This window comes from Artemia sp. Qi Xiang Cuo, chromosome 11 (genome assembly GCF_049724085.1).
Source record: "Artemia sp. Qi Xiang Cuo chromosome 11, ASM4972408v1, whole genome shotgun sequence".
NCBI classification, from domain to species: domain Eukaryota; kingdom Metazoa; phylum Arthropoda; class Branchiopoda; order Anostraca; family Artemiidae; genus Artemia; species Artemia sp. Qi Xiang Cuo.
The window spans coordinates 59,912,074-59,937,565 of NC_142804.1; the positions used below are offsets into that span (position 1 = coordinate 59,912,074).

The 25,492-nt window shown below is 33.8% G+C and overlaps 1 protein-coding gene across 1 annotated transcript; it reads right to left on the reverse strand.

The window, feature by feature from the left end:
* Positions 1 to 262: 262 nt before the first annotated feature.
* Positions 263 to 9,872, reverse strand: LOC148947196 (MOXD1 homolog 2-like). The gene is made up of 4 exons (XM_089097318.1): positions 9,832 to 9,872; positions 7,021 to 7,159; positions 4,468 to 4,575; positions 263 to 640 (listed from the first exon to the last, which is right to left on the reverse strand). Coding segments are annotated over exons 1-4 (540 nt in total). The 5' UTR covers positions 9,834 to 9,872; the 3' UTR covers positions 263 to 349.
* Positions 9,873 to 25,492: the final 15,620 nt, after the last annotated feature.

Consider the following 25,492-nt stretch of genomic DNA (forward strand, 5'->3'; position numbering starts at 1 on the left):
GATGTTTCTGTACACATCCCTATTGCCGATACCAAAGGGTTCTTGATATGTGCGTTTAAGACTATAGAGGGTTTATAAAAATAATATATATAATATAAATATATAAATAATATATTTATATATATAATAATATAAATAATAATAAATATATAATAAATATATAAATAATATATATAAATAATATAAATATAAAACAAATAGTTTTAGTTTATTCTTGCCTCTTATCCCCCTCCTATTGGGAGATGGCGTAACAAAATATTTTGACAAAATTTTATTTATTATGAACACAAAAATGTAATTAATTGTCTCATCGCTAAAAGTATTTTAAAATAAGTTTATTTTCTTAACTTCATGGCTCAATAAGTACAACATCAAATCTGCCTGTAGTCTCTGAAAAAAAGGTAACGTTGTCAAAAACTTCTAGATCCATCTCCCCATAGGACCAGATGAGCTTCATTTCTCCTGGGTAAATAGGCTGATCGAAAAATATGTCGTCACCAGTTTCTAGCTTTCTCCAAAAAGTCGCAATGGTTGTTGTAGTGTTTACATCCTCTGATATCTCAACTAGAAACCAATCTACAGTGCCCCCGTCTGAGGTATCCAAAACCTTTGGGTCGCTAGGTTGAACAGAATGGTAATCCTAGAAAAAGCTAAAAGTGTCAAAAGTCTTACAGAGAATTGTATATTCAATTTAATTTTTTTACATATAACATTTAAAGCATGTAAATGGATGAACTTTCAAGAAATTAAATGCTAAAACATTTTCTAAAACAAATATATTCTTGACCATCTGTTTGGTTTTACTGTTCTGAGGACCTTTATTTTCATCACTGATTTATACTGGTTCAAAATATCTAAAATTCATTAAGTTAAATGTTACCAATCAAAAGCTAGAAGCCTGGCAAAAACTCACCTGACTTTCAAAAACGGGGGAAACACCCAAAAAAGTCTTGTGATCTAAATGAGAATCACGCCACCAGATTCAACAGCGTAGAGAGCCCTAATATTCAGGTTTTAAGTACCTATCAACAAAAAATGGAATTTGTTTTGTTTTGTTTTTTTAGAAGAAAGATCACTGACTTGTGTCTATATGTTATTTTTTTCCTGTTTTTTTCTGAGGTTATTATATCCAAGCAAATGCCCTGCAATATTGAAAGAGAGCTTACTAGAACGGAAATTAAAACTTCTAGTGTCCTTTTCAAGTGACAATACAAATGGGAGAGCAACCAACCATTCTCCCATTCTTCTTTTTCCCAATGGTATATGAGCAAAATTTTGAGATGGCCATTTAATTCAACATAGTTGAAAGGTTCCAAAGCTATGCATTTTGGATGACAAGACTCCTCACAGCTCACGGGGAAAGGGCTACAAATTATGTAACTTGCGCTCTGTTTACATATAGTCTTTGTTATTGGGAAGTATACAGAAAATTTTTGTTGGAGAATTTTCTTCAAGAGAAATAAGATTTCCCATGGGTAGATCTTTATGTATGGAGAGCCATTTATGGAGAGGGGGGATTTCCTTAGGGAAACCTTACATGCTGGGAATAAACTTTTTCTGGCATGATTGAAAAACGGTCTAAAAAAAAAGAAAACTTTCAAAAAACTTTTTATCTGAAAGGAAGGAGCAACATTAAAACTTCAAATTAACAAAAAACTATTCTGTATATATAGAGTGTTACCCCTTTCTCATCCCTTGTTTTTTTACGCTGAAGTTTAATTTTTACCCAAATTCGTTAAAACGACTCCTGAAACACAAGAGCCTTTGAGTTTGACTGAGAAGCATGTTAAAAGAGCTTAGACTTTAGCATAAAGTGAGGGATGAGAAAGAAGCAGGCCACTTCATATATGGAATTATTTTTGTTCATTTTAAGCTGTAATGCTGCTTCATTCTTTCAGTTGAAAACTTTTTTATTATTGCCATAAAGATTAATCGAAATCGCAGTTACCATTCCTGAATCACCTTCAAATGGTAACTTTCCTCACCTTGACAATATTTTAAGTTTTTGGTTACCATGGACGTGGTTCGTTCTCAACTAGATTGCAGCTATGGCTCCAACCATGATATATGAAATAATGGGAAATATTTCAAAGCTAGTGAAGTGAAGAAAGGTTTGTTTAATATGGAGGAGTTAGAGATTGTACCAAAGATGTGGAAGAAGATTACGGCCTTAAGTGTTTAGAGTAGGGTAGACGATATTCTGAAACTTGCTGAATTGTGAATTAGAGATGACGACACAAGAATATATGTTCTGATTGAGGGGTAGCAATGGGCAATCTTAGGAAAACTTTTGTTAAGAAACCGTACAAGAAAAAAAAAACGGTGATAATGTAGTGTAATATCAAATTAAGATTTGAATAATTAGAAAATATTATATTAAATTCTTATGAAAATATCTACAAAAGTAATAACTACAAAAAGCGTTAAACATCTTTTAGCGTTAAGGAAGTAATATAAGAATTTTATGAAACAATGTAAATTTAGTTGTATATCAAACTTTCCTCATGTACAAGGAAAAGTATTGAACACTGGAGGGAGGATACGATAGGTGAGAATGCTTTTGAGCAGAATACAGTACAGCAGAGTTTGGAAAGGGCTCTATCCTCTCAAAACACTCATGAGAAATGCACAGACACAATCACTAAATACTGCGAGATAGGATTAACTCTGTTTGTCGTCTTTGTGGAGCTACAACACTGATAATATTCTTGTAAGTTACTTTGCCATGTGTTTTCTATGTATGTAACAATAATAATTCATTCTTTTCTCTATACTGTTTACTATTTGTGTTCAAAGCATAGGTTCCCATCTTTGTAGCCTTAGGGAACTCCCAAAAGGTCACAACCCAACTAAAAATACCTGCACGTATGGCAAACGTATCAACGGCTTCTTTAAAAACCTTATATGCCCCTAGGGTATAACTTAAAACCCTTGCCCTGAGGGCTGTGGGGGAGTGTCCTCCTCAAAAATATATTTTCCATCTGGAAATCAACTACGCTGAACAAAATGGCTATCTCAAAATTTTGATTGGATGTGCTTAGGGGAATAATGGGCATGGGGGGGGGGGCTAGTTGCCCTCCAATAACTTTTGACTATTAAAAAGGGTACTAGCCCTTCGAATTTCCAATCGAATGAGCCTGTTTTGAAGTTTCTATGGCAACATCTTCTATAAAAACCTTATATGCCCCCAGGGCATAGCTTAAAACCCTTGCCTTGACGGTTGTGGGGGATTGTCCATCTCAAAAACATATTTTCTATCTGGAAATCAGCTACGCTGAACAAAATGACTATCTCAAAATTTCAATTGGATGTGTTTGGGGGAATGATGGGCATGGAGGGGGGCTAGTTGCCCTCCAATCACTTTCGAATATTAAAAAGGGTACTAGAAATCTCAATTTCCAATTGAATGAGCCCCTTTTGAGGTTTCTACGACGAACCCTTCCATATGAAGTGCCCTTCTCTAAAGGAAAGAAAAAATACATAGTACATTGTGCCAACATCGTTTTTATATGCCCTCAGGGCATAAGTTAAAACCCTTGCCCCGAGGGTTGTGGGGGAGTAACTCTTCAAAAATATATTTTCTGTCTGGAAATCAACTACGCTGAACAAAATGGCTATCTCAAAATTTTTATTGGATGTGTTTGGGGGAATGATGGGCGAGGGGAGGGGGGCTAGTTGCCTTCCAATCCCTTTTGACTATTAAAAAGGGCACTAGCCCTTTGAATTTCCAATCGAATGAGCCTGTTTTGAAGTTTCTACGACAAAGCCTTTTATAAAGACCTTATATGCCCCCAGGGCCAAACGTAAAACCCTTGCCCTGAGGGTTGTGGGGGAGTGTCCTCCTCAAAACACATGTTCTATCTGGAAATCAACTACGCTAAACAAAGTGGCTATCTCGAAATTTTGATTGGATGTGTTTGGGGGAAGGATGGGCGTGGGTGGGGGGCTAGTCACCCTCCAATAACTTTAGACTATTAAAAAGGGCCTTAGAACTCGAAGAAGTTCTTCGAAGTGCCCGGGTATGGAGAAAAAAAAACACATTGTGCCCACATCGTTCTTTACTTAGGCAGCGCTGGCGCGCTGCCTATAATCGCAGCAGGACCCGCGTTCTCAACTTTACTTGGCATAAAAAAATCAGATTTTTCATAGGACTTTGTTTAACAGTGAGCCTCCCAGATTCATGGCTGGGGTTTGGATTGACAAATCGTGATAAATCATGGTTTGAATTGACTGCGTTTACGACAATAGCAGAAATTCCAGGAAGGATGTCAGAAGAAATCATTAATGAGAATCTAAGGGAAATAGGAACTACGCGGCACGGAATATAGAATAAAGTTCTGAGTAGATTGATGGTGGGAAAGTAGCTGTGTTTGCCTCAGACGGCATGGTGCTACATTGAGTTGTCGGTAGTGTGATGTTTCTGTATTTCAAATATATTATAAATAAAAAAAGCCTGCTTATACTTACGTCAAGGTATGCTGTGCCGTCAGGAGAAAGGCCGAATATGCAAACGTCTTCGTTGTCCAATCCATTTTCTGGAAAGATACCAAAGCCAACAAACCCAGTTGTCTGTGCCTAAAAAATAAAGTAGCAACAAATTTAGAGAGGTGACGTGGCTGAGCAACAGCTTTAAGTGAATAAGGAAGTTTTATTTGATGAAATGCTAAATTAATATTACAATTTCAATCTAAATCAAGAAATTAACCATGCCTAATCCTAGGTGTTGGATGAAAAACAATTTGGATATAGGATGTGTTTGGCATACTCAATATTAAGACTCATACTGCATATCTATTATTCAATATGAAATTAAATTACGATGAAGCCTGAAAGTGCAAAGGACAGTAAAAATGGAATCTGATTTTTTGGTTTGGTTAAGTGGAAACTTAACCAAACGTCAGGGAAACCCAGAACCTTAATTGTTAATTTAAAAAACCTTCATATGCACTTACTTTTGATACTTAGTGGGTGCCAAGTTTGAAAATAAGTAACATTTTTCAAAATCAGTGGAAAATACGTAAAAATGTTTCTTCATGGACTTCTAGAAAATGAAACTGTTCTGACTCTTGTAGCGAAAGACAAACCATACCATTAATTGACAGTCAACTTGGCAAAATAAAACAGTGATTAGATAATGCAAATTTTGTAACAATATAAACCTAGGAAATTGTTACCAAATATAAATCAGAAAGACATTTATACATTATTGAACGGCTTAAATTTTAAGATTTGAACTGTTTTGTTTATGTTTAAATTGTTCCAAATTTAACAATTCAACTTATTCGTCAACTGAATTACCTACAAAAGCATATTTTTAAAGCCATTGATTATATTATTATGTTGTATTTGTCCCTTTTGTGTTCGACTTGATTTGCAATTCAACAGAATCTTTATTTTTGTCTGATTTTGAAAATTTCATATTTTTATCTAATTTCTTAGTAGGTAAAGCACAAATAAAGACTTGAACTTTTGCTTCAGAGAACAGGAGAAAAAAAAACTCAATCAGCGTCATGCATTCAAATCTTATTATCTGTTTGTGTTTGGTTTATAAATGAATCATCCCATTGGGTGTTAGACTAGCCCATGTCATTTAAACCTAAAAATAATTGTCAAATTAATGAATAATTTTTCGCTGATTTTCCGCAAGGCTCAGTGAGGCAAAAATGTGGAATTTTGCGGAAGACAGGAAATCTGTATAAGGTTGTGACAACCAAAAAAAAACTGTACAAAATCCCGGTTTTCAAGTGTGAATAGATAGATCTAAGATGAAGCCAGGGATCAAAGTTCATATAATTATCAGATAATTATATGAACTGTGCCAGGGATGAAGCCGGAACTTGTTTTGTTTCAATGTCACTGGAATGCATGAAAAACACAAGCTAAGGGTACTAAGGTGAAGCTTTCAAGGAATATTTAGGTGGATGTTGAACTAAATCAAAACGAAATATGATCATGTAGGTTGTCAAAAGGGTGACAAAACATTATCACAATAACGGCTTACATTATTAAGCTAGACCTTTCACGGTAAGTTATGGCGGATTTTGAAATAGCCAGAAGACAGTGTGTATACTTTTAATACTACTTCTACGGTTACTATAACTAATGGCACTAAGTTGAAATGTTTGGGGAACGCTTAGGGGAGTTTCAAATAAACAAAAAACTATATGCCTGCAAGTATTAAAAGGACATATAAGCAATAGCATAGGCAGCGCTGCTGTAACATGGCTAGTAATATCATTGATATATTAAAGGTGTTAATTTGATTGGAAATTAAAATTTCTATAGTTCTTTTTAAGAGCCAAAAGTGATTGGAGGGCAATAAGCCTTCCTCTTTAGGTCATAATTTTCAAAACGCTACCAATAAAAATTTTAAGATATCTATTTTGTTCAGCATAGCTGAACGGTCTAGTATTAATATCTCTATGGTTATTGCGTAGGTCAACCTCCCCCCCCCCCATATCTATGCAATTTGCCCATTATACTTAAAAACTAAATGTTCATTTGAAATTAAATCGAAACGCTAAGTGTGTATGCTGGTTGTCAATAAGACATCTGAGCAATATCCCAAAACGACTGAGGGTATTAAGTTCAAACTTTCGGGGTTACCTCGATTACTATTTCTGCTCTTAAAAGTTAAGTAAATCAAAAGAGTGTAAATGTATCCAGGCTGTCAATGATCATAGATAGAAATTTTTGGGAATGGTATTCAGTTTTGTTTTCAGCAAAGTGCAAATTATGTTCTGGCCATGGAAGGCATAGGGGCTGTGAGCCCTACTCATGTTAGTTTCCACTCATTTTGAGTTTGAATCGGTTAATTAGTGTAATTTCTGTTCATTTTGGGTTTCATTTATTTTTTGATGCTGATTTGTGGTAGTTTTACGGTTGGTAGATTATTTTATTCTATTTTTGCTCATTTTTGGTTTAATGGAGTTCCTTACTTTTCTTTGAAAAACTCATTTTGTGTTAAAAGATTTTTTAGTTAATTGTATATAAAGCCAATATGATCAGGTAAGCACTTACTGTTACAGTAAAATACATGTCTTCGCCCATCAGTTCCCACTCAAATTGATACTCATCATTGACAACGACTCTTCCACTATTACGAGTAGGTACTGCAACAACAATGCAGCAAATAGCCAAAAGAGAAATTAATTTATTCCTATAATGAAAGCATCAAAAGTTATCTACAAATCTCTAAAGCGATACAACGACTCACAAAAAATATTCTTTTAATGAAGACAACAAACTCATTTCTCATTTCTAGTGGCTACAGCAGAAATATTTTTAAGAGACTCTATTGGTCTGTCGGGAAAAATCTAGGAAGTGAGCTAATGAAAAGAGTAACTTTATGACGGTAAAGGAGTACATTCATTTCTTGGACATTTCTACTGTAGACAAGTTCAGAACCCTCAGATTTCAAACAAAAGCAGTTTTTCCAAATTGTAAAAGGAAATATCCGACAATCATGTGTTCTTTCTCGGCACTTATAAATTTATGAAAAAATTGATGAAAAATCAATAAAAATTATCAAGCGAAGTCGGGCTGTCAAATAAAGTAGGATTGCTATTTGATTCCTAATGGAGTCAGTTATTGAAAAAGGTTAAAAAAAACTGTAGCCAAAAGGATATCACAACAACACAATCTCTGATTAAAAACGTCTCAATGGTAGGCGAAAAGAATAATTTTACGATTTTGCCATATTTTCAAAAACTAGGTGACCAACTAAAGTTAAAAAAAAGACAGAACCTGAACTTGGCTTTCAGTAATTAAATAAAACATCAACTTTTTACAGCAGTGGTAAAGGTGAAACCAGCCGCATTCTGGGGAGAAGTGTAGAATCCCCTGTTCTTACGGTCAATTCCCCTATCCAACGGACAATTGGGAGAGCTGTTGCTTGAACACAATCTTTAACCAACAAAGTCATGAAGCTATGCCAGAAGCCCAAGCATTTTCAAGTCTGCCTTGATCCGCTCTTTATGATACGTGTCGTAATTTGTTTCAAAGAGGAAAATTCTTGAAACATACTATTTTGAAATTATTGAGAAGCTGACAACTACATTCTTTAATCGATAGCCACGAACGTCCTTTTACGTTGCCCGATCGCTGTAAATGTAAACTCAATTCTACTTAAAATCTTAAGGAATAATAAATTCTTGTCTGAAGCTGAAAATGAAAATAAGCAAAGGGTGTTAATATGTAAAAGACTTTGTCGTCGTGTTGCATGGAGGAATACGAGCTGCGGACCCTTTTTTGTGCCTCTACTTACACAGTGCAATCGCGATAAGTTCTAAACACATGCATACACATAGGTTGAAGGCAGGAATAACCACAGAAAATATTTCGCAATTGACCTTTACAATCCCGGAGCTGCGCAAGCTTCAATATTTCATAAATCATAGAATCTCCGACTTTTAAATCTTTGAATCTGACTTGTGTCTTGACTGAAAAGAGCCAATGGTCTAGAATTTATTGTGGGTATTGCTCCCACACATCCGTATCAGTGTTCCCTCTGCACAACTGTGCTTTCACTTTAACTGCTTATGTGCTCGTGCAAAAATTTGAAAAGGACACGGTTGTAACTTTATACTGAAAGTAAGCGGGACTTATAAGTGGCATACGCTTCTGATATTCCGTTTGCTCTGTTTTCTTGACTGTCACGTCCGTTCCAAGTAGACTTGAGCACTTTTGTCAAGTTGTAGAAGCCACAAGCCTACATTGGTCTTCTGATTATACCGATTGGAAATTCCTGTACAAATCAAGTTCAAGTCAAGTGCAGCGTGCATACCGTTATACCAAAAAGGTTGTTTTGCATAATTCTTGTTTGAACAAAGCGCTATAACCATGCCTTTTGGCTAAAATGTAAGCAGAGGGCTGGGAGAGGGCTACAAAACAACTTAGAGCTGTTTTGAAGGGGAAACGGGCCAACAGCAGAAATGATTTCGAATAAAAAACTAAGCTCAAAATGAACAAAAATCACAAGCAATAAATAAAACCATCCCAAAACTAGTAGAGATTACCTTAATTAGAAGGACTAACCACCCATCAGTTTTGGAAAAAAATATGTTATGGAAAAAAAAACTTCAAATATGTTTTGTTTTCTTCAATATGTTCAGTATTGGAATTGAAAATACTTGCATTACTATGGTTTAATTAAGATGAAATATGAAAATTATTCCGCTGAAAAGCTTAGGGTTTTTTGGCCAATAAATGTGCTTGAAGATATCCCTGGCTCTCTTCCAAAAAATAGATTTTAATTCCTTGGATAATCCTAGCTTTAATAAGATGCAGCACGCCCGTCTTCTCAGCTATAATTTAAAAGAACCATTGCCCCTTGATCGTAGCCATGGTCTTCTTGGATGTACTTTTTCTTAGCCTTTATAACATTCTGATCAAAATGGATATTCTGAAATTTTAGTCCAATGTCAATACTTAGGTGCCTGAGAGCCAAATATGGCACAGTTCCCGTGCTCTCACTTTTTAGCCCTTACGAGAGCACTGATTATTTCAAATTTCGAGTAACGGAGCGACTTCGCAACATCCTTTGACAATTAGTGTTCCATAAAGTTGCAAGGGGAATGATACCGTAATTTACTAGATATTAGCTCCAACGAACAAGGCTTGGCTTTAAAGGAAAATTGAGAAATTGAAGAATACCTAAACAAATAAAATAGGCAACTATTTTTTAATTTCCCCAAAGTAGATGTTTTTAGTGAACCACCAACAAAACCCCCCTTAAGAATATCCAAAAATTGGCAATGGCTGAAGAACATTAAGCGGCAATTAAGATATCACCAGCGAAATGGCAACAATTAGAAAAACAAATGTACTTACATGATTGCAGCTTAAAAACTATTGTTTATTGTTAATTCTGTAGAATATTTATATCAAAATTCAAAATTATAATACTCGTAAATTGAGCTGATTGATTGATTCTTGGAACCAATCAGCGCTTCAAATATTTTATCTAGTAAACAAATATTTGCAAAATCTTTAGACTATTTTAAATATATTTTCTAGAAAAAATTAAGCAAAGGTTGAAGGCTATTAATGAGGAAATTTAGTAAACATAATTAAAAAGAGTTGTAGGTGAAGACTGAATTCAGCTATCATTGCTTAACATTTCTTATTATGATTGTAGCAGCAGTAAAGTCCTAGTAAAAGTGAAATTTAGCCCGTAGTAACCAGGAATCGAGCAAGTAATGTTTAAACTATTTCAAATATATTTTCTATAAGAAATTAAGCAAAGGTTGAAGGTTATTAATGAAAAAAATATAGTAAATATAAAAAAGAGTAATAAATGAAGGCTGAATCCAGCTATCATTGCTTAAAATTTCTTCTCATGCTTGCAGCTTTAGTAACATCCTAGTATAGACTGAACTTTAGCCCGCTGTAACTGAGAATCTAGCAAGTAATGTTTAAACTATTTTAAATATATTTTCTATGAGAAAAAAATTAAGCAAATGTTGAAGGTTATTAAGAAAAAATTAAACAAAGAATCTAGTAGGAAACACATGTTATAGCAAATACATTTAAGATATTTTAAACAATACCTGCTAGATTCTCGGTACCTACGGGCTAGAGCTCATTCTATACTAAGCTGCTGCAAACATGACAAGAAGTTTTAAGCAATGATAGCTGAATTCAATTTTCACCTACAACTCGTTTTCATTATGTTTATTATATTTTCTTATTAATACCTTAAACCTTTGCTTAATTTTTTTTATAGAAAATATATTTAAATTGTTTAAAGATTTCGTAAATATTTGTTCATTATATAAAATATTTGAGGTGCTGATTGGTTCCAAAAAGTATTATTTTTGAGTTCTGATATAAATACTCTACATCCTTAACAATAAACAATGGTTTAAGCTACAACCCCCTGTTTTTTTCCTGGCCATAGAGCCTTACAGGGGAGTTTATATTGAAGTGAATTTTGTTGAGTTTATTGATTTGAATAAATTGATTGATTGATTGATTGATTGAACCATGTAAGTATATTCAACTTTTTCAAATTTGAGTTCATATGGACCTAATAGTTAAATCGAGTACCAATGATCTGGAGAGAAGGAAGTGTAGATCTAAACTGTAAAAGGAATAAAATTTGAAAATAAATTATAAATGAAAGATTTCTTTATTGATCATTTTACAAAACAACAAATCAAATAAACAAACATAGTCACTGCTAGAAGGTCAACAATAGTGTGTGTAGTAACTCAATTAAGAACAGAGATAAAATGGCTCAAGTGAGGTCACTTATAGGGCCATGAACACTAAACTTCAGCAATATGGGTTGTTCTGTCAACAAAACTTCCATGGACAAAAAATGATATTTTCCTTTGGTCTTCACATCTGCAAAATGTTTATTCAAGAAAAACCGATCTGATCTGGATACAAAGCATGGGTGCTAGCTTTTTTTAATAGATACCCATACAAAATCGATCTGTGCTGAAGGAAGAGTAAGTAACAGCCAGCAATACCCCTAAGTCAAAATGAGTAGAGAGGCCTCTTAAGGTTTCACACGAACAGACGTCGGACCACTTTTCCAAGAATTAAAACCTAGATTTAAGATGTTTTTAAGTGTAATAGATACGGAGGGGAATGACGTCGGACCTATAGAGCTTCGATTGTGTAAGAATTTATGTAAGAACCTAGATCTAAAAAATCGACAATGTTTGGAATGTGTTACGATAAATCGTAGATTAAAGTTTCCTTTAGGGTGAGAGATAAATTATTTCTTCCAGAATTTATCACAATTAATAAAATTGCCTGGGAATTTTAAATGTATCAGTGCAGGGTTGCCAACTTGACATATTTTAGGTGTTACGTTTAAGGTGAAAGAAAATTTATTTAGTTTCCTTATAGAAAGCAGAATAAAAAAAAGTTAAGGTACGTTATAATATGATATTAAGAAGTCAGCTTAGGGATATTAAAAAGATCAAAGTAGTTAAAAGGGTTTTCAGAGCTAAAATCTTAGGTGTAATAAACGTTTAGAATTGCTTACCAACTAAAGGTATATCAGGTGTTACGTTTAAGGCGAAAGGAAATTTATATAGTTGCCTAATAGAGATTTTACTACTTTTCTCCATGACCACACTGCCTTTTCTATGACGAAATCAATAAGAATTCCAAATAGGGATAGGTCCTTTTATTAGATAGGGAAACGAAAATATAAAACAAAGACTAAATATTTTGGTAACACTGTCGGTCATCATCATCAGTAGAGTTACTAACTTATCAAAATTAAAACAAACTGCTTTTATACTAAACAAAATAATCACTTCCGGGTCAAAGCAAGTTACTGGTCGACAATCGGTCATCATCATCAGTAGAGTTACTAACTTATCAAAATTAAAACAAACTGCTTTTATACTAAACAAAATAATCACTTACGGGTCAAAGCAAGTTACCGGTCCATTGACTTAAAAAGTTCACTAACTGTTCTTGAATTTTTTAAAACTGCGTTGAGCAAAGGTGGTACAAGTTTCTTCAAAATTGCAGGTCAAAGCAGGTTACCGGTCCATTGACTTAGAAAGTTCACTAACTGTTCTTGAATCTTGTAATACTGCGTTGAATATTCGTCTAATTAAAAATGAAATAATGCTGAATTTACAGGTGCTAAATTTATCATTTTATTCTCCAAATATTAAGCAAAATATTGCTGATTCTAAAGCCGGTCATTCGTCCCGAAGCATGTAACACTAATATCGTATTCTATGACCACGCTGCCTTTTAGATAATAAAATTAATGCGAATTCAAAGTAGGATTAAGTTCTTTTAATTAACAGTGAAAAAAAGACTTAAAACAAAGACTCTAAATACTTCGGTAACAGTGTCGGTCATCATCATGAGTAGAGTTACTAACTTATCAAAATTAAAAAAAAACTGCTTTTATACTAAACAAAATAATCACTTCCGGGTCAAAGCAAGTTACCGGTCCATTGACTTAAAAAGTTCACTAACTGTTCTTGAATTTTTTAATACTGCGTTGAGTAAAGGTGGTACAAGTTACTTCGAAATTGCAGGTCAAAGCAGGTTACCGGTCCATTGACTTAGAAAGTTCACTAACTGTTCTTGAATCTTGTAATATTGCATTGAATATTCTTCTAATTAAAAATGAAATAATGCTGAATTTACAGGTGCTAGATTTATCATTTTATTCTTTTAATAGAAAATGAAATGTTGCTGATTCTGAAGTTGGTCTGTCATCCCCATATATACGACGTTAATATTATTCTCCGTGACCATACTGCCTTTTCTATGACGAAAACAATACGAATTCCAAATAGGGATAGGTCCTATTATTAGACAGTGAAACGAAAATATATAACAAAGACTCAAAATATTTCGATAACACAGTCGGTCATCATCATCAGTAGAGTTACTAACGTATCAAAATTAAAATAAACTGTTTTAATACTAAACAAAATAATCACTTCCGGGTCGAAGCAAGTTACCGGTCCATTGACTTAAAAAGTTCATTAACTTTTCTGGAATTTTTTTAATACTACGTTGAGTAAAGGTGGTAAAAGTTTCTTCGAAATTGCATGTCAAAGCAGATTACCGGTCCATTCACTTAGAAAGTTCACTAACTGTTCTTGAATCTTGTAATACTGCGTTGAATATTCTTCTAATTAAAAATGAAATAATGCTGAATTACAGGTGCTAAATCTATCATTTTATTCTTTTAATAGCAAATGAAATGTTGCTGATTCTGAAGTTTCATTTTTTATTAGAAGAATATTCAACGCAGTATTACAAGATTCAAGAACAGTTAGTGAACTTTCTAAGTCAATGGACCAGTAACCTGCTTTGACCTGCAATTTTGAAGAAACTTGTACCACCTTTACTCAACGCAGTATTAAAAAATCCAAGAACAGTTAGTGAACTTTTTAAGTCAATGGACCGGTAACTTGCTTTGACCCGGAAGTGATTATTTCTTTTAGTATAAAAGCAGTTTGTTTTAATTTTGATAAGTTAGTAACTCTACTGATGATGATGACCGACTGTGTCATCGAAATATTTAGAGTCTTTGTTTTATATTTTCGTTTCACTGTCTAATAAAAGGACCTATCCTAATTTGGAATTCTTATTGTTTTCTAATAGAGATTAGAATCGAAAAAGGTGAGGCATGCTGTAATATGATATTAACAGGTCAGCTTAGGGATATTAAAAAGATCATTGCAGTTAAAGGGGTTTAAGAAGCTAAGATCTTAGGTGTAAGACAGGTTTAGAATTGCTTACCAACTTAAGGTATATCTGGGCAACACTTTGATTTTTTGTTGCATGTTTAGATGATTTCAGCTTAATATATACTTTCAAGTACCACTTCATAGTAAGATTCAAGGGTTGAGTTGGGCTCGGATCCTCCCACATAAATAGCAAAATTTGGTTGTGGGGGCAACACTTTGATTATTTTCATGTTTTTTTCGGTTTGTCAATGATTGGAGTTTAAAATAAGCTTTCAAGTATCACTTCACGGTGAGATTCGGTAGTTGAGTTAGGCTGGAATCCTTCAACACAAATGGAATAACTTATTAACGGGGGCAACACTTCGATTTCCGTATTTTTTTTTCGCTTTGTCGATTATTTCAGTTAAGAATAAACTTTCAGATATAACTTCAAAATAAGATTTAGTGATTGAGTTGGGCTTGGATCCTCCCACACAAATAGAATAATTTGGTTGTGGTGGCAACATATAGATTTTTGTATTGTTTTTTTCACTTTGACGATGATTTAAGTTTAATATAAACTTTCAAGAAACACTTCTTAATAAAATTCAGGGAGTTGAATTAGGCTGGGATCCTCCCACACAAATAGAATAATTTGGTTAAGAAGGCAACATTTCAGTTTAATATAAACTTTCAAGTTCCACTTCATAGTAAGACTCGGGGGTTGAGTAGGGCTGGGATCCTCCCACACAAATAGGTGTTTAATGGGCTTTTAGGTATCAATGGAAAAGTACAATTGCCTTTTAGGTTACTGTTAAAACATCGAAGATAGTGAAAATAAAATTTTTTGTTTGAATGGGTTAATGTGTTGTTTGAATTGAAAATGCCAATAGGTTGTTGAATAGGCTTTCAGGTATCCATTGAAAAGTACCATCTCCTTATTGGTTACTGTTAAAGTACCGAGGACAGTGAAAATAAAATCTATTGTTTGAATCGGTTAATGGGCTGCTTGAGTTGAATGTGTTAATGGGTTATTTAACGGGCTTTTAGGTATCCATGGAAAATTAGCAATATATTTTTATTTTGAAGGGATGTCCTGAGAATAAAATCTAAGTATCAGAGTGAATAAATCATTTATCAACATCCTTTGTTGGATACGTCGGATAAAATTGACATATATTACTAGATACATCGGATAACATCATCAAAATATAAGTATCAGAGTCAATAAATTCTTTAACAACATCATTGTCGGCTACATAGGATAACATTGACAAAATCTAAGTATCAGAGTGATAAATTCTATAGCAACGTCTTTTGTAGGCTACAAATAATAATATTGAGTCTGAGAAATTGCTTGATACACAAATAGAAATAGGTTTATATATATTTATTTATATATCTTTATTCGGCTGTATCAATTATACTTTATGTTTGCTCATAGACACAATGCTGCTGTCAGAGATAAATCTCAGGGAATAGTAGCTCCATTAAGAGATACATATTATTTTTCTTTATTTTGAAGGAATGTCTTGAGAATAAAATCTAAGTATCAGAGTGAATAAATGCTTTATCAATATCGCTTGTCAGATACGTCAGATAAAATTGACAAAATCTAAGTATCAGAGTGAATAAATCATTTATCAACATCCTTTGTCGGAAAGTTCGGATAAATTTGACAAAATCTAAGTATAAGGGTGAATAGATTCATTAGCAACATCTTTTATTGGATACATCGGATACAATCATCAAAATCTAAGTAACAGAGTGAATAAATTCATTAACAACATCATTTGTCTGCTACATAGGATAACACTGACAAAATCTAAGTATCAGAGTGATTAAATTCTTTATAAACATCTTTTGTAGGCTACAAATAATAAGATGGAGTCAGAGAAATTGCTTGATACATAAATTGAAATAGGTTTATATTTATTTATTTATATTTATTTATGCGAATGTATCAATGATACTTTATGGTTGCTCATAGATACTTTACGGCTGTCAGAGATAAATCTCGGGGAATGGTAACTCCATTAAGAGATACTTATTATTCTTATTTTGGAGGGGTATTTTGAGAATAATTTTTTTTTAGTTTCTACTTAATCGGCTCATACAATCATATTTTAATTTCACTGTCCTTGCTACTTTTAATTATTCTACATAGAAATAGTTTGAAGGTAGAAAGAAGGAAAGCTTCAGAGGACAGCTAATTTCACTATAGATCTACATCCTGATTCTTTCTAATTTTTTAATATTTGAATTGTGTGGTTAGTTTTTACTTAACTGGTTCAAACGATCGTATTTTAATTTCAGTGTCCTTGGTACTTTGAATCAAACAAATACAACTTAAAAACAATAGGGAAATTAAAAAAAAAATTTCCCTATTGTTTTTAAGTTGTATTTGTTTGATATGGAAAGGCAGTGTGGTCTTCGTCAATATTTGTACTTTGAATCATTCTGCATAGGAATAATTTGAAGGCAGAATGAGGGAAAGGTTTGGAAGAAAGCTTCTTTCGTTAAAGATTGATTTACTGATTGTTATTAATTTTTTAATATTTGATTGTTTTTGTTAATTTCTATTTAACCGGATCAAACACCCATATTTTAGTCTTATCGTCATTGATGCTTGGAACCATTCTGCACAAGACCATTCCGTACGCAGAAAGAATGGAAGTTTCAGTAGAAAGTTTCTTTCATTTGAGGTAGACATTCTAATTTTTCTTAACATTCCGATACTTAAATGTTTTTGTTTATTTTTAGTTAACTAGCACAAGCATCCGCATATTAATATCACCGTCCTTAGGACTCTGAATCATTCTGCATAGGAATAGTTTAAATATCGAAAGAAGGAAAGCTTCAGAGGACGGATACTTTCACTAAAGATTGTAATCCTGATTCATTCTAATTTTTTAATATTTGAATTATGTTGTTAGTTTATACTTAACCGGTTCACACAATCCTATTTTAATATCAATGTCCTTGGTACCTTGAATCATTCTGCATAGGAATAGTTCAAAGGCAGAAAGAAGGAAAGCTTAATTTAGCAATGTTGTCTAGGATAAACGAGAAGTACTGATATCCTTTGCTGCATGCCACTAGCGCTCTTTATTGTGTACCAGGAGTAAAAGGCGATATATTTAAAATACAAGATTCTGTCCTTCTAAAGATGATATCGGGATAATTCATTTATACAAACATTCATTTTAAACAACTTTTAATCCCGTTGAAAAACTACCGTATTGTGTTCCTCATAATAATAAAGAGGTTTTAAAAAATAAAATACACTAAATAGAAAGAAACGAAATTATACACCGAAGCAAACTTCCATGTAGCGCACCAGTGATCTTAGTACCAAAAAAGAATGGAGATCTTAGACTTGTAGTCAACTATAGAGCCCTCAACAAACAACTAATTAGCGATAAATTTCCTCTTCCAAGAATAGACGAAATTCTTGACTCAATTTCAAGCAAAAACAAAATTTTTACTTCTTTGGTCCTTACCCAAGGCTACCACCAAGTGAAAATAGCCGAAAAGGATGTCCATAAAACTGCATTTTCAGCATCCGAATATGGTTCTTATGAATACTTGAGAGTACCATTTGGGCTTAAAACAAGTTCAAGCGCACTAGGTAGACCCCTATTGCACCTGTTAAGAGGATTAAGGAATATAATTCATTTTGTTGATGATGAAATATGCATGAGAGAAAACACTGAGCAACACTTAGCAACATTAGCTAAGGTGTTCGAGAAGTTCAGGCAAGGCAGTTTAAAATTCCGGCCTGAGAAAGTAAATTTATTTCAATCTAAGATTAAATTCTTAGGAGTAGTAGTAACCCAGGGAGAGATATCCCCAGACCATGGTAAAATAAAATGTGTTAAAAACCTCAAGCCCCCCAGAACTATGAAAGAATTAAGGGGAATTTAAGGACTCACTGGCTACTTTAGAAAATTCGTACGCAATCATTCCCAATTTGCAAAACCTCTCTCGGAATTAACGAAAGGAAACTCCCATAATGTTACCTGGTCCCAGGAAGCTCAAACTTCACTAGACCAACTCAAAAAGTCTCTCACTTCTGAACCAATTTTATCACTCCCTGATTTCGAAAACGGAAAACTCTTCGTTACCACGGATGCTAGCTAGAAGGGCATAGGCGCTATCCCTTCGCAAACAATCACGGTAGAAAACCCTAACCCTCTACAGGGAACACCCAAACAAATTGAAACAGTTATATGCTATTCAAGTAAAACTTTATCAAAAGGCGAAAGAAGTTATTCCGCCACAAAGAATTGTTATCTATTATATACCACTTTGACAAATTTAGACATTACTTAATTGGTAGAAATTTTATACTACGATCAGACCATAAAAGCTTGCAATACCTGCGCACATTTAAAAACCCAACGGGCATTCTAGCTAGATGGATTATGAAAATCCAAGACCTAGATTATGAATTTGAACATTTAAAGGGAAAACAAAACGCAGGTTGCGACTTTTTAAGTAGATACCCAGAAAATATTCCATGGGAAGCTGAAGAAAATGAAGTTAATGCTATTAATGCTAAAAGCAAACACAAATGTAAGAAAAACAAAGTCAAAGACGCAGTAAAAGAAAATGCGATTAACTATTGTCCCTTGTCTTTGGAAAATATAAAAAGAAAGTATTGTTTTAACTTATGGAACATAAGTTAAAACAATACTTTTACGCACAATCTGCACTGACAAAACTTAAAGAATTTGTAAGTACATGCGAAGCATGTAACTTGAGAAAAATCCCCCAGCTTATCCAAATTATCCAATGGGAAGGGTCCCGGTAGCAAAGTACCCCTTCGATATTATCTCATTTGACCTATACGGGACAAGTGGAGGTTTACCTGTTTCTAGCAGAGGCAATACTTGTATTCTTTCGGTTATAGATCATTTTTCAGGATTTACTTTTGCAAAAGCATTAAAAAATCAAGGTGCTTATGCCACAAGTAAGGCATTAGCAAAATTATTTTTACAATTTGGCATTCCTAATAAAATTTTGAGCGACAACGGGAGCAATTTTGTTGCAAAAGTAACAAAAGAATTAATGAGTTTCCTCAATATGGAGAAAATGGTGACAGCGCCGTACCATCCACAAGCTAATGGAAAAATAGAAAACAGGCATAAAATATTTTCGAACGTACTAAGTATTTATACAAAAGACAACAGGAGCGACTGGGATAAATTCCTACCTTATTTAACCAACGTAATCAACACTGCTTATTCCCAAAAAACCAGAGACAATCCATTTATTTACTTTTTGGTCGCTATTTTATAAACCCATATTATGTGATTATTTAGTCTCAGAAGTTTTATAATGACTCAGAAGATTATACACTAGAATTCATAAATAGGATGAGGAAAACTTATAAAATAGTAAGGCAAGAGCTGGAAAAATGTAAAATAAACCAAGAGCTAAGAAACCAACCCAAAGTTAAGGGGAAAATAAATTTCAAAGTAGGAGACTTCGTTTACCTAAAGAAGAAGGCAAAAAAGGAAGAAAAAAAAACTTTCCAACAAATATTCTGGACCGTAGAGAATAATCAAAAAGTAAGATAATGAACAGACTTTTAAAATGAAAAAACCAGATAGTGAAAGAACTTAAGAGGTACATGATAGCCAAATAAAAAGAGCCAACTTTCCAGAGAGATGGTTGGCACATCCCTCTTCTACTGATTCGTCAGACTCGGAAAATGAGCCACCTAGATCAAGATTGGCAGAGCTAAAACCATTGAATTTCAAGCATGAATATTTCATAAATGATAGCGATCAGAAAAATTTTGAATTATTCTTGGCAATTGACAATTTAGTTGTTCCAAAGAAAAAATCCTTAAGAACAGGATTCTTTCCTAGAACAAAAACAACAACGAATCCAAACAGTTATTCATCGGCGAGCGCAGGATATTTAGATTATACAATATCTCCAAAAACCCAATTCTTCCCCGATAGAATTTCGACCCCATGTCCCCCCAAAAGATTTCTAGACGATATGGTTTCCCCTGCAACACCAATAGAAAGGCCCCTGTCCTTACAGGAAGAATTAAACAGAGCTGTAGAAACCCCCGGTATTACTGTGAATCAAACTCCTCCCAAAGCTTTAATTAAAACTAATTTACGATAGGCCATGATTTCATAAATTTTCACATAAAAAACGATCCAAAGTATATTACCCAAGACTGAAACTCAGAATGATGACCAGCACAGTCAATATCATGACAAAACTGTGTCAAAGGCCAAACCTAAACAGTGGACTTCATGGGGGGAAACCCTAGTGCAAAAAATGCCCCATCCCCCTGAGGACATGGCATTCAAACAATGGAGGAACCCCGCAAAAACCTTTGATTCCTCCCAAAGCTCTCAAGAATCTTTCAAATCCCCCGAGTTGAGGACTCAAAACGAGGACTTAGGGAATAAACCTTCTACTTCCAGGGGAGTAGAAATTTACGAAGGAATGGCAGGCGATACCACAAAAAGTGCCACCTCTAAAAGTTCCAATCCGGATTCGTCGGAAACCAGTTCCGAAGAGTCTGATGGTGAATCAGACCATATAGTAGCTAAAGAAATAGGAAAATCAAGACCGACCTCAGCAGCCGCACACGGGAAACAAACGAAATTAAAAGGGCAAGAATTTTTGAAAAAACAATACAAAAAGTTTGACCTTATTTCGCTAGACAAACCGAAAAAGAAAAAACCGCAAGAAATAGAGGAGAAAATAACGACACAGTCAGGTAGAACGGTTAAAAGACCTGACAGATGGAAATATTCCTAACTAATGTAAAGACAAATTTCAAAGATAATAAATTTAACACCATAATAAATTTAACAGCGTGCAAGTAAAGTTAACCAAGTCAATATTAATGAAAAAAAGAAAATAATAACACAATTGATCTCAAAACATTGGTGATCAGAGAGAAAGGTGGGAATCGAAAATAACCAAAGATAGGAAGCTTGTAGTCTACTGAGGACGACAGCTGGTTTTGGACCACGTCTTGTGGTAACCCCGGGGAAGACCTCGAGTCCCTTTTTTTTTTTTTTTTGTTTTTTTTTGTGTAAATGACCGTAGGAAGGGATATCTCTCAGTCCTTCAAGTGTAAGAAATTAGTATTTTTACGCCAATCAGGGCCAGTCAAAGCAATACTTAAAGGCTGAATAGAAACTTCTGTGAGCTAGGTTTCCGTTTTTGGATCAGAATGCTTTGAAAGAGAAACAGAGAGTTTACTTTCTTATAGCTCCGAGAAAAAAAAAACAAAAAGAAAAGCTTTTTAATTTCATTATATTATATCTACGACGTATGCTGTCCTACAGCTCCATGTTAAACATTACTTCCAAAGAGAAACAAAGACATTAATGTCTTTAGCTCCTTTGCGAAAATTTTAATTTCATCAGTTTATATCTATGACGTTTACGATAACAGGGAGTTCACTTTTCTATAGTTCTGTGACAAAAATGTTCCTTAATTTCGTTGGTTTATCTATGACATATATTGTGCTCTAATTTTTGTGACATATTTTCGCAAGTCAGTCACGTTATATCTTACCTATACTGACTCAGGTCTCCCTCAGATTTTCTATGAGAAAAATCGACCCATGTCCTAACCAAGATGGATATTATCCAAAAAAAGAAGCTATCAGTACAGAAGCGTCTAATTATATGAAATATTTTGTCTTAGTTCAGTTTATAGTTATTTATTTTATATGATATAAACATATAATATTTATTTATTTAGTGCTTAAGGATTTGCTTAAACAATAGCCTTCTAAAAAGATAATGATGTCATTTCTTCATCACGCTTATATTCTTTGCCAAGCATCAACTGGAATCTACGCGGGCAAGCTTGGAACCCTGCATCTAATTACCTCATTCGAAAGGCGAATATGATGCACCAATTTTGACTTGTAATTACGGAAAAATCCTGAGACTAAGAACCTCTGCATTTCAGCCGTTAAACCCGGAACCCAATGAGAACGTCTAAGCCAAGAAATAGGGAAGACATTAGAAAACGAGTGGGTAGAGAGGTCACCACTAGTCCTTGTTATGTCTTATTCCCTCATTGTAGTATCGTTTGCGTAAAACCGTGTGGTTATGACGCTGCAACATGCGTTTCTTAAACAGCACGGACGTGCGTGAACAATGCAGGCATGAAATGAGTCGTAAAGTTAGACCTCAAAAATTAACCTTGTAGCATAAATTCTGTTTAAATGATTATTTTAAATCTAGTGTAAAATTAACTAAGTTTTAAAAGAAGTTAAAATAAAGTGTATATAGTAGTATATATTAGAAAAGTATAATAAGAGACCATACTTAAAGTTGAAGAATTAATATTTTATAAGAAACATCTATGTATTGAACTTCCCAAAGGGAACAATTATAACCCAATTAATGCGTGAATTATTATATGTATATTTACTTTAAAGAACGTGTGATTCTGCCTCGCTGTTTTTATTACAGGAAAGTAAATGGACACATTGGTCATTAAGTATTACAATGAGCTGCCCAGTAAAGATACGACCCAGTAGCATCTATTTTCATCATATCTCAACCAATGAAGAGTACTCACAATAGACTCCAGGCAATTTTCATCCCAGCTTCGTCTGCAAAAACAACAGTCACCTTCGATCGTCGTTTCTTCGACCATGAACCATATTACGTATCAGGTAACACTATATTTGAACCTCAATATCAAGTACTTTAACGAACTATATAATCACATAAATGCTGAGAAACCCATCGGTCAGTACAAGATATAAATACGCAAATATCGCCTTTGATACTCACTATGGACCCCAGAACAATTTGACAGTATAGTGATGATATTTGAAGCTAAACGATATTTAACGACATTTGAAGTTAAATAATATTTAGATTTGAAGATATTTGAATCTGAAATAAAGACAATTTGAAATTTAATTCTTAGAACCCCATCGATCAGAACAAGAAAAACGATAGTTAACGATATTTGAAGATAAATTATACTTTAAGACATTTGAAGATATTTGAAACTGAAGTTAGAGACAATTTGAAGTTTAATTCTGAGAACCCCATCGATCAGTACAAGATAAACGATATTTGAAGTCAAATGATATTTGAAGATGTTTTAAGTTGAATTTAAAGACAACATATTAAGAGAGTCACTATAGTATGACGACAACCCGTTTCAAAAGGCACAAATGAACAATTTTACGCGAGAATACATCCTCTATGTGCCTCAAAAATCCTAAAAATGATATGCTGAGAATAAAAACACCAACACCTGTAGTGGGAAGAATCATTTCCCAGTTGACTATTAGAACGATATTTAATGGTCATTTCCCAGTCGACTATTAGGGAAAACTTACCGTGTAAAGACAACTAGACTCGAACTGTTCCATGAAGAAACCATAACGTAAATGCTTCAAAAATTTTTGCCAAGACAAAAAGAGTGAAGGACAATAATTTACAACAGAAGGGTGTAGTACACTAAAGACACGAAAGGTGATGGATAGATGTGAAGCTACATGTGTTACTTCATAATAACTTCGACAATTCAAAAATACCAATAGTGAAAGTATTTTAATGTTATCAGTGAATATGATGAACCCAATATTGTATGTTATAAATCATTCATGTATTTACCACAAGTAGAATTAGGTGTAATATTATCATGTTATTCATTTAACGTAGTGTAGATAGTATGTAGTACGTCATATAAACAGCAAAATAAAAAAAAAACTAATGTAAAAGTAGAATAGCCCCAACTTTGTTGGAAATGTAAAAGTAATGTAGAATAAAATAAGAAAAATAATTGAAAAATTTTAAGCACTCCTAATAAGCAGTTACTAATGACGAGACGTCATTAATTGATGGGAAGGGTGATGTGTACAAGGAGTAAAAGGCGATATATTTAAAATACAAGATTCTTTCCTTCTAAAGATGATTCGAGCAGAAATTAAACATCCCCTAATTGAGTTCAAATACCGCTTTCAAGAGTCTAAATTTTTAATCAGCAAAAAGAAAAACTGCGTTCTATCTTCAGTCAAAGAACGACGCTAGTCGTTCGAATTTCGCTAAGATAATTGTAGCAAAAAAAATGCTATGCACAACATTTCTAAGAAAGTTTAAATGGCAAAAAAAAACCGTGCGAATGCTTGAATCATCAAAAACATTTAAAAGAGACTATTGGACGAAAGATTTACATCCTTGGTCCTCTTGGGCCAATGGCGGGCAGTCCTTACAGCGCAGGACAAAAGAACTGCGTTTGGGAGTGGGGTAAATGTATTTTTTAATTGTAATCCTAAGTCAGATCTGAAACAATCAGTACAAAATTATTATATTTTGGTCACCATTATTGTCATTGAAGTGACCTATTGCTGTACAACTAAGCAAGTAAGTTAAATAAATCGATTGTCAGTCTTATCTTTTTTATTCCATTTATATGTCTGCGTCTAGTCTAATGATGGGTAATTAGTTCGTAAGTCTCCAAGGTAAATGCTCCAAAGGAATCTGATCTCCAGATAGCTCGAGAAAAAAGAGGCCACATTTATATGTCTACATATTCAATTTTCTCCCATCAATTGAGAGCGGCACTAGCCTAGTTGACACAATCTCCAGCGCTATAAGCGGCGCTATCGGAGAAATTCCTATCGCCACGGCTTAGAAGAATGTTTTTTTAACCCCTGCTAGCCTATAGGAATTCGTATCTCTTAAATCAGATCTGATTGTGCCATGGAAACAAAGCTTTGAGACGTCAAAACTTATAGTTCATTAAATCCGTAATTACTACTAAAACAATACATAACAATTGTACATCTTAAATGGTTGAACTATGAGTAGTTGAGGTAGTAAGAAGGCAATAGGGTGAGAATTGGCCTAATGAGAAATTTTGAAATTAAAGTGGAGCTTTTTCTCTTCATTGGGAAAAATTCAGAAGTAGTTTTCTCTTCTTTGGGAAAAAATTCAGAAGTAGTAGCCTAGCACTATTCTTTTTTTTTCTTTTTCTGACTTGGAATTTCTTGGACTTGGAAAATTATTTTTGTATTAATGCAGATGTACCAGTGGTACTCTATGGCTGCTCACAGACAATACGCGCATGTCCCAGTGGTACTTTATGGTGGGTTATCGACACTGCCTAGTTTATTGCATGTATTAAATCAGTAATTTTCACACATTCGAAGGATAAACACCTGCATCATATTTAAAAAACAGTGAAAATGAATTATTCGAGGAAAGTGTGTACACACGATAAAATTACTGTTGCGTTGACAAGGAGAAGTATTTCAACTATAAAACAAGTACAATTGGTAATACTATTGGAAATTTATG